The sequence below is a fragment of the Balearica regulorum genome, chromosome 3 (assembly GCF_011004875.1).
Source record: "Balearica regulorum gibbericeps isolate bBalReg1 chromosome 3, bBalReg1.pri, whole genome shotgun sequence".
Taxonomy (NCBI): Eukaryota; Metazoa; Chordata; class Aves; order Gruiformes; family Gruidae; genus Balearica; species Balearica regulorum.
The window spans coordinates 112,692,966-112,707,402 of NC_046186.1; the positions used below are offsets into that span (position 1 = coordinate 112,692,966).

The 14,437-nt window shown below is 47.6% G+C and overlaps 2 protein-coding genes across 3 annotated transcripts in view; both read right to left on the reverse strand.

Annotated features, from left to right (window-relative positions):
• The window catches only part of APMAP (adipocyte plasma membrane associated protein), a 15,797-nt gene extending 11,266 nt beyond the window's left edge, over window positions 1-4,531 (reverse strand). The window contains exons 1-2 of one of the 2 annotated variants that reach the window (XM_075749507.1): window positions 4,376-4,531; window positions 378-494 (exon numbers count right to left, since the gene is read on the reverse strand). In XM_075749507.1, the coding sequence (XP_075605622.1) occupies window positions 378-494; window positions 4,376-4,467 (209 nt within the window). In that variant the 5' untranslated portion in view covers window positions 4,468-4,531. The remainder of the gene's footprint in view (window positions 1-377; window positions 495-4,375) is intronic. The other variant, XM_075749508.1, reaches the window with a different exon arrangement.
• Window positions 4,532-10,887: 6,356 nt separating this feature from the next.
• ACSS1 (acyl-CoA synthetase short chain family member 1) overlaps window positions 10,888-14,437 on the reverse strand; it is a 34,095-nt gene continuing 30,545 nt past the window's right edge. Inside the window, exons 12-14 of the mRNA XM_075749511.1 lie at window positions 13,897-13,960; window positions 13,248-13,366; window positions 10,888-11,450 (exon numbers count right to left, since the gene is read on the reverse strand). Of these exons, the coding sequence (XP_075605626.1) occupies window positions 11,277-11,450; window positions 13,248-13,366; window positions 13,897-13,960 (357 nt within the window). The 3' untranslated portion in view covers window positions 10,888-11,276. The remainder of the gene's footprint in view (window positions 11,451-13,247; window positions 13,367-13,896; window positions 13,961-14,437) is intronic.

Consider the following 14,437-nt stretch of genomic DNA (forward strand, 5'->3'; position numbering starts at 1 on the left):
TAGAAGGGGTACAGCTTGGTCCTTAGTGAAAATGCAGTTCTTGTCTCACAGAAGGCAAGAGTACACGTAAGTAATCACAGGCTCCACCGACAGCTTGGACAGCGGAAAATAATTTTCTAGATTAATGATCAAAGAAATGATTCTTCAGTGATCAGTAGTAACACACAACTGCATGAGATGGCTCAGAAACAGACTGGGTAAGCGAAGCAAGCCATGGCAATGGATAATACACCAATCACTCCCCAATTTCTTAATCCAGTTAGAATCACTTTACACAGTTGACTCTTGTTTGCTGAAAAAAACAAACAAACAAAACCCAACAGAACACATACCAGAAGTTTCAATAATATTTATTTAAAAACAAAGCAGCAATTTACCTTATAGGTTGAGGGTCTATAGGACAATCCAGTAGAACAGTTACTCCAAGCAGGGGCACAGTTAGAGATGCAGCCAAAGTCAAGAAGGTAACACGGAACACCTTGCTGCTGTATGTACTGCCAAAACCAGACAAGAAACAGGATTAACATGCTAAGCTGTTTTAAGATACAATAGTCTTTAAAAATTCTTTAACAGCCCAGGAAGGAACCTGGGCTGGTAAAAGGAACCAGAAATACTTTTGCCCAACCACCAATCTGAATGATGGTCCACTTTGAACTCATTAGGATAACAGAAAGGGATATTTATCCAGTCTCAGCATACTGGTATCATATGAGGCACAGTATTCTCATGTACACTTACAAGTTACAGCTTACTAAAAAAAAAAAAAGAAACAACAACAAAACCCCAAAAACCAAAAAAACAAACCACAAACAAGAAATGGGGGGAGGTGATGCTGTTTGGTTGGGATTTTTTTAACTAGCTCTCCAGTTTTGGCACTTCATCTCCGCACCAGTTTTGGATGAAAAGTTCAACTAAAACAAATGTTAGAGGAAGTTAAATGAATGCTTGCTTAACTTAGTGAACACTGGTTTGAAACTCAAGCCCCAGCACACAAAAGAAATTAAGTATCTTCTATTTACCCATCAAAACACACAAACAAAAAAGTAAAAACTGTTCTTCTCTAGAAGAGAACAGGTTTTGTTCTCAAGAGGCATCAATCAGGCATTTACAGAGGAAAGTACAGAGCCACACGACAAATCCTAGCCTTGAACTGGAAAAGCAGCTCCCACAATTTTAGCTACTCTGAACCATTCACTAGCACAGCCAGCCTTGCAGTATCAATTAAATAAAGGCAAACTGCGCCTGATAGTTCTGCATTAATCCTTGGACCACTTCCACTGTTTTGTCCTTCATTAGCCAGTCATCCAGACAGTAGGAAGTATGAACTACTGCCCAGAGCACAAATATCACAACTGGGGAGCTAATGACAGGTACTTGCAGTACTGATATCAGCATCAAAGTAACCTTTGGGATTATCAGGTGGGACAGCAAGGACAGGACTAGGCCTGGATTTGGTCACTGCCTGCATGCACAGCGTACAGAAGTTGGAATAGTCATAATCCATCACAGTTCTTTCCTGATGGCACAACTACTGTCAGCCCTTCTCTTCTGGCAGCAGACGTGGGCAGCTAGGATGGAGGCCTGCCCCAGTTTCCCCATCTCCGCAGAACACGCAACGGGCCATCACAAACCACCACGCAAATCACCAGGCTGTGCCAAGGCAACTGCTACAAGGATGCTGACAGCCTGCCATGACAAGAGTTGCTGCTAGCCCAAAACCACAGACAGTACAGCCTGCTCCAAGAAGCGTTGTTAGCGCTGCTGCTGTTGGTCACCAAACTTTCCCCAGCTTCCCCAAGGTACTCACACCTGAGCCTATTTCCTTTCTACCAGCATGCCCAAGTATTCTTGCTCTCAGATATATTAAAAAATAAATTTTATTTCTCACACTCAAAACCACAGCATTCCCATCATGGCCTTCAGCAGTGTTAGAGCACTAAGCCTATCTCCATCTGAGCTAGACCACGCTGGGAAACTGCTTCAAACAAGCTCTCTCATCTGCACTGACCTCTTCATACTTCCCAAGAGCCAGACTGCCCTTGTAATTAATTAGAAGAATTCAACACTTCCTGCTCTAATAGTAGATGTCTTGAGGAAGCAACACCTCTCAATCTGTTTCCCCTTGGATTTGGAATCGAGCAGGTGGTAGAGATACAAGGTGATCCCCATGTTTACACAAAGACTTCAGCTGTCAGCCTTGTCCTTCAAAAGATGAAGGCTCAAGACTATAAGATTAAAAGTACTGTCAGCAGACACCTGAGCACCTTTGTGCCAGCTGAGAACAACTTGTGCAAAAAGAAGCGGATATGAATGGGAACTCATCTGCCAAAGCCAACTTAATTAAAAGTCCTGAAAGCATGATTTAAGTAAAGGTCATATTTCTTCTGATCCTCAAACTCACAAGGAATTGACAATAAAGGAAATAGGCAGGAAGAATGAGGCGTGTGTTGGTTTTGCATGGCAAGGTTTTGGTAGCGGGGAGGGCTACAGGGGTGGCTTCTGTGAGACCAACACAGGTGACAAGCAAACTCACGCTTCAAGCCTGAAAACTGCAACAGCTATTTTATACACTGCTGAAACCACAAGCATTTAAACAAAACCAAAAAACTTATATAGAATACTAACAACTGTAAGTTGCTGACTGGTCACTGGAAAGAATCACTGAAGTAATGGTTCACCAACACTAGCAAGAAAAACAGAAATCCTTAGCTAATTGTGTCTCTGATAATTAATCCCACATGGACTCCAGCAACAAATCTCAATAATGCAATTTACCAAGACTCCAGCTATAATAACAGCAATTTAGTTGTCACTAAGAACTAAAAAGAGAAGCCATTGCACCAGCTCTTGAAGCCAGACAGTAGGCTGGGACACCATAGCCAGAAGCCCAGGCTGCCTCACCCTCTTGGCAGAAGAGCTACTGGGGGGCCGGAACGGAAAGCAACTGTCATCAAGACTCTCTGCCATGGCTCTCAGCCAGGAAAAGGTCAGCCTCCAGAATTTCTTCCTCTGGTTTCATGCAGGACAGTCTCACGAGAACAGGACTTGAGGATACTCTGGATCATTGCTGGAGCCCTAGAAATTCAACTGATTTGAGCAAAGTTACCAAGAGAGGCTGAAGCCAGGAAGAGCAGTCTCTCAAGCTGAGAGATGCTGATGCTCTCCTTCAAAAACAGGGGCTATGCATGCAAGCCACCATATGCAGTCTTTCATTCTGATCACTCTGATGGGCAGGGATAAGAAGCTCCAAGGTACTCCAATTGGAAGAGGCACAATAGATAGTGAACCAAAGTATTATAAGTAATCAACCACTTTATTCAGTGGAAGGCTAAGCAAACATCACCACTTTCTTATTGCAGCTATTGCTTTTAGTTACAGTGAAGCTAATTTTTTTATAAAATTCCTAAACAGAAAGTTGTAAATGGAATCTTCTTTAATTTAGCCACAAACAAATGGATTGTTTATAAGATTATTCTCAGACACATACAGACTAGTCTTTAAACTGCAGATTACTCTTTAAACTATTGCCAAATATAAACAGACTAACCAGAGTTATACAGGACTTAATCACACCCACAATAAATCTGTGCAAGCCACAATGGGATAACTGTGATTTCTTGACTAGCAAAAGATAAACAGTACTTAAACAGACCGACTACAAAAAAAACCCCACACAAATTAAACCTTTTGTTGTTGTTAAAAGCTCTTTCTGCAGCTCAGCACAAGCAGGTGTGCAGGCCCTGCCAGAAACGCTCCTCCCCTCTGTCAGCCACCTCCAGCAGAAACCCGAACACTACAGAGAGAAGAGCCCGCTGCGGGTTCGGGGTGCTGGGAGGCCGGGGGTCCCCACAGGCTCACACCCACGGGCACCCCAGCATCAACCTGTGCTGGCAACCAAGAGAGGGGAACTGAGGCCTCGCTCCCCACGCCTGCGGGGCCTGCTCAGCCCCGGGCAGCCAGCCAGGCCCTTCCACCCCCTCACGCCCAGAACACTCTGGCCCTGACCAGGGCCTCCCTCACCGGGGTCAGGCCAGGCCGGTGGAGCCTCTCCCTGTCCAGCACACCTCCCAGCCACATTTCCCTCACGCCAGGCCCAATCACCGCCCTACGGCGTCAGGTCAGGCCGGGCCCTCCAACCCACCCATCACGAACCCTCCTCCTCGGCTCCCAGGCCAGACCGGGCCCTTCCCTCGGGTCAAGCTGAGTACCTCCTCGCACCGCCCAGGCCAGGCCCGGCCCGGGCCCTCAGCACCCCCCGTCACACCGCCCACCGCAGCCCAGCCCTCCTCTACCCTCAGGCTGAGCCTGCCCTATCCCTGCGGTCACAGCAGGCCCCTCTTCCCTCCCCACCTAGGGGGACCGTGCCTGGCCCCACCTGCCCTCCTTGGCCTCCTGCGCCGGGCTATCCTCGGTGATGACCTGCGGGCGGAACGGCCGGCGCTGCCGCAGGCCCTCCGCCTCATTCATGCTGCTGCTGCTGCTGCCGCCGCGCACCGGCCCTCCCGCCGCCGGCCCCGCCCCCGCCACACGCCCCCAAGGCCCCGCCCCACTGGTCCCGGCGACGCCCCCGCCCCGCCCTCAGGTGGGAGCCGCCCCCGCGCCGCGACGGGCGTGAGGTAAAGGGCGCCCCAGGCACACGGCTGGTGTCGGGTCCATCCCCGTCAGCAGGCAGTACGTGCTAATAGCTACGCTGCCCTCACGGGGATTTCGGCGACCTCTGCCGCTGCCTCCTGCGCGGCCTGGGGTTCCCGTGGGCAGGGCCGGTGCTGCAGCCGTCCTTCCCCGGGCGCAGCCTGTGTACGGCGAACCCCAGCTCCAGGGCCCGCAAGATGGCGCCAGGAAACCGCCAGGGAGGGAGGGAGGGAGGGGGTGAATTCCCCGGAGGGGCGGGGGAAAGGGTCTCCGGTGGGACTCGGAGGCAGAGGGCCGCCGGGGGGCTCTGGGACGCGGAAGGCAAATCCGTCGCTGGTTTTCGGAGCCGGCTGCGGGGGTGTGAGCTGGCGGAGCTGCCGGGCCCTTCTTTATGTCTGCCTGTCCCCTTCAACTCCTGTGCCCACGGGATGACTTAACCCAGGTGTGAAGGGACACCTGTGCCCATCTTTGTCAGCCTGCAGGCTCCCAGAACATCACCTTTGCTCCTCTCTTGGTCTTCTGGGTAATGCAATATGCTGAGACTTTTCTGGCTTCTTTGACTTGCTCAGGAGCAGCGGCATGACAGGAAGAACCCTGGGTGCCAGCGCCAAGGAATGGGAAAAGCTATTTCAGATCATGTCTACTAACAAAACGTGTGGGTTTTCCACAGAGAGGGGCTGTGGCCAGGAAAGCAGGGCATTGGGGGTGCCTTTTCTCTCTGGGTTGAATTCAGGCAACGGGCCCAGCAGCTGCAAGAGAGCTTAGCAGCACTGTTCCCTAAAGGCACACACTTTCCTGAACAACCATCTCACCCCAGGACCCTGTGAGTAGTATTTGACAACCTTTCCTCCTAACTGCAGTGAGGCTACGGTGTTTCTGGAGGTGCAGAGGGCTGAGGCACAGAGGAGTAAAATAGCATCCCCAAGGTACAATAGGTAGAAAAAGAAATTTGAGTCTTCTGCATGCCAAGTGCAAGATAAGTGCTAAAAAGGACTGGGTTTCCACTCCCAGCCTCAACAGACTGAAAAGCCCAAGTAAACTTTGTTGCTGCAGATAGGAGTCCAGGCAGATACAGATCAACCATGGAGGAACAGAGCAAGAGTGAAAAAGCTGCTGTGGCAGATCATTCATTACCAATGTTTGTAGGCTGGTAATTTGTCATACCTGTGATCATTTCCACTCCAAAAGGTGGTTACGCCCCTGAATCCTTCTATTGAGGATAAAGCAGGGCTAGGCTCACTGCCATAAAAAACATGCTGTGCCTCTAGACTCAGCCAGAAGACAACTCCCTGTCCAGCTTTGTTTGTTTTCAAGCTGAAAAAAGAATCATCTGTTCCTGCTTAGTTTAAAAACAGAAACTTATTGCTGAAATCAGTTTCTGTGGCTTTAACTGGCCACAGTGACAGCCCCTGAATATAATTGTGTTAGGCTGGAAAACAGTCTGCCATTTTACCAATAAATTCTCAGTAAATAGATCAGGGCAGCTGCAGTAGCAAAACACAAAGCGAGGAGAGGGGCACTTGCCTTTCTATCTATCCCTTGCTGTGCCTTGTCTGGCACACTTACCAGAGGGTTGCAAGAGCTCAGAGTGGCGTTGGAAGCTTTCCAGAAGCAGCTGCTGGACAAACCAGGAGAAGTGGCTAATAAGGATGTTCAGCGTCCATCCCTCCATGCCATCTATAGCATTATCCATGTGGTACGCTGCTGCAGGTGAAACAGTCTTCCTCACTTCTTAATGGACAAGACACCCTGCAGGGGATGTGTTCCTGGCACTTGCAAACCATCCATGGCACCTGGAGACAAATTTCTTCTCTCATCCGCTCGGCTCTGGGACAGCTACATACCTTCTATGCAATGCTGTCTCTCATGTTCCCCACACACATCCCTTTTTCCCTCCTTTTCTACCTGTGCACGCTGTAGATGTCCTTGTAGTAGACAAGGAGAGTAGTAGCTGAACCATCCATACCAACTAATGGTAATTAATTATTCCCACTAATTGTTCTGTTTGCATCACACAGGAAAATGAGTGTAGAGTACTGACACCTTGGGATTCACACAAGACATGCAAACACTAGTTCTTCAACTTTTTGACTTGTTTTTCAGTGGCAGTTTTCTGGCAGTAACTCATTTCGTGTGAGTTACTGTTTAGAGAAAAGCAGCAAAGCAAAACAGCAATTTGGACCACAAGATGACTCATCCTGATCTCAAACTTCTTTGCCTTTCTTTGGTCTGTGCTGGCAGACTAAAATAATCAGGACAGCAAGAACTCTGAAAAAGTCCCAGACCCTTTAGGGGACAGAGGGATGGACACCTATGATGCAAAGCCAACCCATCACACAGAGAAAGGTATTTCCTTTAATGAATATATGAATACAGGGATCATTGAAGAAACTGGTTTTGGTCAAGGACAATAAATGTATTTAAAGCATGATTGCAAGAAAACAAAAGGAAATTAAAGGCTTCATATTAGACTGTACAACACACACCTCATCTCTAGAAAGAGGGACTTTCCCTTTCTAAAATTAAGAAAATCATGGTCTGTGCCTCCAGAGGGGGAAAAGGCACCATGACTGGGTCTCACTGGCAAAACCAAATGGGAGAATAAGCAAGCACGTTTGCCCCTTGCAACAAACTGCAACAGGTAAAACTGACTCTGGATTTCTTTTGATGAAGCTACAAAGGCAATCTGGCAAACCACCCACACGTTATTCACGGGCACACAAAGGTTTAGAAGAGTCCCAACAGTTTTTTTCTAAATGAAGCAATTACTCCCAAGTTTGTCTCACGATCCCACTATAAAATACTCCATGTATCATTACCTCCTTCACTGATTAGTGAAGATCAGCTCTTAAACACTGCAGGCCTAGGGTCTCTTGCAAGCTATGTCCTTCCTAGGATTTCAAGAACTGAGGACATCACTGCCAGTTCTGCAGGCAGAACCTGCCCAAGCTTGGGGGGCAGGGGTGAGACAACTGCATGTGAAGCAGAAAGCATGGTTGCCACACACCAGTGCTGATGTTCATGATGTCCAGGGAGTAATGAAAATGCAAAGCTCAACTCAGGCTTGCACTAAAGATGCAACCACTGCAGTTAGCAGAGATCATGGGGGAAAAGAAAAAAGGGGGACTTCTCTGCCTGGAAAATTTCATGTTTGGCAAAGCTAAAACCTAAATGAGTAAAAAAAAAAAATGAGGAAAAAAATAAAGCTAAAGCTAAATGAGTAGCCTACCCAGTGAAGAACACTATTCTTCTTTTTGTAAGAAGTGCCAGTTCCAAGCCCTGCCTAACTCTGCTTCTACCAGCCTCAGGGTGCTATTATATGAACTGAGCACAGGGTGTTAGCTCCAAGAGCTGATGCTGCTATACTTCCAGAAGTGCAGTTTTACAAAGAGAGGTGGGGGCTGAGGCTGCCCAGCAAGAGCTGTGCCCGCTGCAGAACACCATGTGGGCAGCATGGCACCATGCACTCTCTTTGAACACCCTGAGAGGGCCTCTGAGCAGATGGACACCCCAAGGACTGTGGCTGTGCTGTGGAAACGGGCAAGGAAGAAACGGAGTGGCCGTGGTGGTACTGGATGGCAGGTGTGTGGCACTCTAATCTTGCACACACTGGTGACTTGATTTTAGCAAAGGTGCTTGTAAGGCTTCAGAAGTTCACAGCATGAGGCTTGTTTGTAACTACAGTCTGTCCACACCATAGCTCGCATGGCTGTGAATTTACTGGGGTGCTGCAGCTACCTGGTCAGTCTGTAACCTCCTGGCAGTGGTGGTCCCTAAGCCCATGCAAGCTGAGACAGCAAGGATGCAGGTGAGGGAGCACGCCTATCATCTCCCCCTTTTCCCTGAGCAGAGGAACTGTGTGATGAATGTCTCCATGCACCAAATCACCTTGCTCCTCACATAGCTAATCTTCAGAAGGCAGTTCAGATGAATTAGACCATGCGTCTGTGACCACTGGGTCACACCTTAGCATGGAAATTTCAGGTCAAGAGGACAAGGAAATTCTACATCCATAATATAGGAAATGCTTTCTTGACTAACAGGAAAGTGTGTAATCTTGTTCAAAAGTAATTTTTCTTCCTCCACGCTGTATTTCAGATTGCATGGAGACACCTTGTTTAAACAAGGGAGTCTATTTTTTCTGTCAAAAGCATTAACTCCTGGCTGCTTCCCACTTGAAAATTACTTAAGGAAGCATGGGGTTTTTTTCCTTTTACAATGGCAATAGAGGATATATGTAGTGGCTGTCTCCTAAAATATTAACATCCTGTCAACTCTATCAAACCTTCTGATCTTCAACTTCCCAAAAAGTCCACAGGGTATCTACTCATCTTAAGCAAAAATGGATTGCAGTCAGAAGGATGGGAATTTTAACAAAGCATGATATTCCCTACTGTATTACCCAGTCCCTAGAGACATTAAAAAAAAAAACCCAGCAAAAAAAACAACCCAGCAAATGCAGCTAGCATTCTCAGAGGAACTCTGAGATCTAAGACAACACACCTGTCCTTGAGAACACATTGTACTGTGAGCAGCCTGCTTCTCCATTTGGTACCAGAATCTCTGCTGGCCAAAAAACTCACCACTCCTCTCCCAGTCCTACAGGATCACCCAGACACTCCCTGCCTTTCCTGCCTCCAGCTGGGTGCACAGATTGTCTTTCCAGTACACAGTCCCACTGGAAAAGGCAGTAAACAAAACACACAGCCAAAAGGCCAAAACACACAGCTCTGTGAAACTAAGCAGTCATCCAAGAAAGACTGAGGCAGGACTGCAAGGTTTGATGGAGTGACCCCAGGCACAGCGCAGGAAAGGTGGTTAGCAGTCACTTGGCTTCGGCAGGTTAAGATGGAGAAGCTCTGCCTGAGCCCTTGCAGCACACACTCCCAGGATCAGCACTGCGCACACTTGCACACTACACTGGCGTGTACCTTGAGCTTCTGCACACAGGGAGAGGGGAAGGGTCCTCTACTATGCCTTCCTGGAAGGCTCTGTGGCACCTCCAAATACTCTGAGCCCCTCAGCCAGCTTAAACCAAATTTAGCAGTGGCAGAAGTCTCAAAGGCATTCGGCACCTATGAGATTTTCCGTGATCTTCAGTGGCATAGTAGAGGACAAGAGACCTACTAACAAATTCTTCTGAACAGCCCAAATATAAGGAGTGCTTCAATAAAAATGCATTCATGAAAAGACAAATCCAGAAATAAAACGCTCAATATATTAGTTGCAATTTTGAAAGCATATAAAAGACAAAGGCTATTGTTCCCTGCTATTCTGAGGTTGCTGGTCTGGAATGCTACCGCTGCTTTCCAGGAGGCATCTAAGAGGCACTTCCTTCTTCTTTAAGGATTGTGCAATTTGCTGGTACCCACCTGGCACTTAACTCTTTGGAAGATCAGCACGGCAGCATGTGGAAGGGGCAGACGTGGTAGGGCCCAACTTGAAATGATAAGCGTTAAGTTGTAAGTTCTGACAGGAGAACCTACCTGCAAACTGGGTGCCTGTCTTTGTTGAAGCAAACAAGATTACAGGGCATTTGGGAGTGGGCTAAAATAACCATTCCTTGGTCAGAAATCACACAGCCTGGCAAGTCACAATGAACCCTCCAGCACATCTCTCTCAGCTTCAAATCTCTCTTGAGCACTTCAGGATTTTGTTTCCCAGTACTTCTCTGATGGACAGCAAGCAAACATCGTCCCTTTTCATAGTGGCTTCAAGAAACAAAGGCACCTACACAAATCAACAAAGATGTACCAGTGGTAGACTACCACTCCTAATAAGCAGAAGTGAACCACAATGAACAACATTGATCTAGTCATCGATGAGGAAGAGGACAGTTACTTTAAAAACCCAGTTGGTGATCTCAGTTTCTCAAGGCAGAATAAAAACACGTGGGATCAGACCCCTCCTATGCAACCAGCAGTGCATTGAGGACATGTAGGAAGCCCAGTGGTAGGCTTTGTGGCTCAGTTTTACAGCTGGAAGTGCTGGTGCTGGGTTGCATAGATGGGACATGAAGGGGGACAGGCTCACCATCTCTGGCAAGTCCCAGGACATATAGCAGTAGGAACAAATCCTTATGAGGAAAGCTGAAGGAGGTATTAGAAAACCTGGGTAAACACAAGAATTATCAGACTAGTTATGTCCTTCTCATTTCGCTAATAACACATGAGAAAGATCTACTAGAATACCCAGCATTGCTGAAAAGGCACCACAGTTGCAGTGAAATACAGCTACTTGAACTCAGATATCCAAGCAGAAAGAAAAATTGCAGAAGTGTATTCCAGGGCTTCTTTTAAAACTGCAAAACTATTGTATAAAAACATTTCCCTGTACAGTAACATTAAAATGAGAAACATTAACATCTGCACCTTGCTTCAGCTAGTATTAAATTTCATCATAGCTAATGGAAACCACCAATAGCTGCTCTAAAACAGCTGTAAAGGCAATGAAAAGGAGCTCAGTGACTCTGCAAAACTGCAGATTGCTCCTAGCTCTGTGCATCTCAAAATACCTTGTGGAGCAGAAAATCTTTTTCCCCTAGAAAGGAACAGTTTTTAAAAAAACACCAAGAGAGAACTATGTCATTTGCCTGGTTATTTGAGACCTTCCACATTTCCAGAGAGAGATTCCAGAGCTGCATGCTATGAGGAATTCTTCTTCTTGTATTTCTGGTAAGCATCCAGTATCTCCTTAACAACACTTGGATCATCAAGTGTGGTGACATCTCCCATGTTGCTTGATTGTTCAGTGACTACTTTCCTCAGCAGCCTTCTCATGATCTTCCCTGATCGGGTTTTAGGAAGGCGTTTCACCACCTGCAGAGAAGGGACAGATGCACCCATATTAGAACCTGGGTCCTGCTGGAAACCACAAGGAAATTTGGCTGAACTGCCCTAAGCCTGGCATGCTATCTCATGGCCACAGCTGCTTTAAGGCTCCTGGGAAACACTAGACCATTGAGCACATTGGTTTGTGTCCAAGGAAAGGAGTGTCACTAGCATCAATTCTTTGTGCTATAAATTTTCTTCTTATCTAAGTGGACTTTGTTCCCCATTTACTCATTGCTGTGTATCTCCAGGCTGGGTGCTGCAGGACACACAGCTTTTTGGAGAATCAGGTCCTGAATGAGCTGTTAACTATTGAACTAGAAAGCTAGTTACACTTGAAAACTCAGGCACTGATGATGACACAGATCTCAATGCATTACGAGGACGGACATTCATATTCCCCTTCACAGGGCAGGAATATGAAGCACACAATGCTGCGTGCCAACTACAGGGTCTCCTACTCAAGGGATAACTCCTGTTTGCTGATGTTTCTCTCTGCCCGAGTATATCTGTCAGCCTACATGCCTTCCTTCATAACCAGAAGAATGTTAAATGTCTTGGCTATGCTTCCTGCAAAGGATTTAGCAGCAGATTCAAAGGCTTTAACACAAACTTGAGCCTGGTAAAGAGTTCTCAGGCAGCAGAGACACTAGCAGGTGTCACATTTTGCTACAGGATCAGGCCAGTAGACTACAAAACTCCAAAGCATTAACTACAAAGAGTTGCAGAACTTCTCTGCATGACTACCCCCAAACACAAGGAAACAGAGGTGTTCCCTTGCAAACGCGCGAGTTCTGGGAGCTGCTCCAATCCACTGAGGCTGTTCCAAGTTGAATGAGCCACCCTTGCTTGCTCCTGTTGTATTCTGTAACCTGTGTCTTGGTGTTCACCTTCCCAGCATGTGGCTAAAGCGGAGCCCCTCAAACAAGTGGTCTGGTCACTGCCTCCAAGCAGAGCAGAATGGATGCAGACGGGCCTTGGGGGACAACAAAGGGGCAGCTTTCTGCACTCTCCCCAAACACACAAAGGGAGCTGCTGAAAGGTGAGCAGGCTCAAAACAGAGCCTGGAGATCATCAGTGTGCTCAGGGTCATGTTGAACAGCTGAGTTACACAGTAGAAACAGCCGGTGGTTTGGGATCTGGAGTTGATGATAATTATCAATGCAAGATAGCTGGGCAGTGGAAAGTGTCACACTGCCCCTCAGAAACACTGAAGGTTGTGGCTTTTCTCTACAGTTTGGTGAGGTTTTATCTGATCCATTGCACAGGGCCACAGAGAGCAGTGCCACATTGCTTCAGCAAGGGGTTAGCTGAGGGCAAGAGCTATGTGGAGCAGTAACACTGCTGCATGGTGAACAGGGACATCAAGTGCATCTTGAGACACAGGAAGGGCCTAGGGTTCCCCTTTGCCAGAGCTCTGGCCAAGCACGGTGCTCTCAACACTCTCTGTGCATCCCATTTAAAGGACTGTTCAGCACTTGGCCCAAATGGAGCAGCCCCAGGGTAGCTCTAAAACATGCTCCATAATGGCCCCACCAAGAAGCTGCTCTGCAGGCTGGAGCAGCTGTAACATCCCAACCACCCTCTGGGTCAGGCATGGAGAAGGGGCACATGCAGACCACTGCGCCCGCCCTCCACTACCTAGGGATCCCCTCCAGCTAGTTCTGTCTTCCTGCTTCTTCATCCTGCCAGAGAGGGACAACAGCAGCACTGCAGGCAGGCAGGTGAGGCTTGCTCCATGTGACCATTCCTGCTCCTGGTACCAAGTTACAATCTCCCACTCACCAGAATGTGGTCAGGCACAGCATATTTTGCTATCTTAGAAGCCACTATGGTTTTGAGCTCTTCTTTGACACGGTCTGTATGAGTTGTCTGCTCCTTCAACACGATGAAAGCAAAGGCACCTGGAAGACAAATGAGCAGAAGCCACACACCTCATATTAGATCCTGGCTGGCAAGACCAGGGATGCTCATTTGAATGCCAAGGGGGGTTTCAAATCATTCCTATGCGCAATCTAGGGACTGCCAAGAAAACGATAGATCCTGTTGACAAAAGGGAGTCAGGCTCCATCCCTCAAATGATGGCCCAGCCTTGTCTTGGCATCTATGGACCAGACTGGTCTCAGTGACAATGACAACTCCACATAAATTACCAAAGTGTCATTGGGATCAAAAACCAGCCAACACAAATCAGCTACTTCCATTCTGTTCAAAGGACATCTCTGAGCACAATCCCTTTAAAGGAAGCTCTACCACACACATAAACACTATGTGCAAAAAGAGCTTAGGAATACACAGTTATTTTCATGGCTGTCTTTGCCTCCTGGGGCTGCAATGCCCTCCCATTCCCCAGGCACCTCCTAACAAACAGCCCAGGTTACAAATTAAGAAAAGTGTATGTAGGTGTCATGTCAGGACACTGCTTTTCACATACCTTCTCCTTTGATCTTGTGCGGATACCCAATCACAGCTGTCTCGGGGACCTCAGGGTGATCAGCCTTCACAAAAAGTGAAACAAAAATTTGCAGACCATAACATCTGCTTCAAGCCCTGCAGAGTTCACACCAGTTGCTCTAGGAACAAAACGCCTCGCCAAATCTCACCCTCCCCTTGACAGATCCTGCTGAAAGCGCAACAGGAAAGCTGGATGCCACCTTTCTAGTGCATGGTCAGCTGGTGGCCGCGTCTCGGGGAGTAGCATTTACTTATTGGATTGGCCCTGCTTTTAAACACACAAATAAGTACTCTTCCATACACTGCTAAGCCCACTGCACACCAAGCTTAATTTGCACCAGCTGGAAACTTGCTTTCTCTTTCTTTGTCTGTGCTCTTATGTGTGTATGGCTACAGTGCCAAGTGGTGTCTGGCCATGGCCAAATCACAAGCAAAACCAGTGCTGCATTGCTCTGTGCTACAGGGAACTGTTGCCAGCAGAGCAAAAGTGAAGCTGCCAACATCACAGTCCACGTTTGACT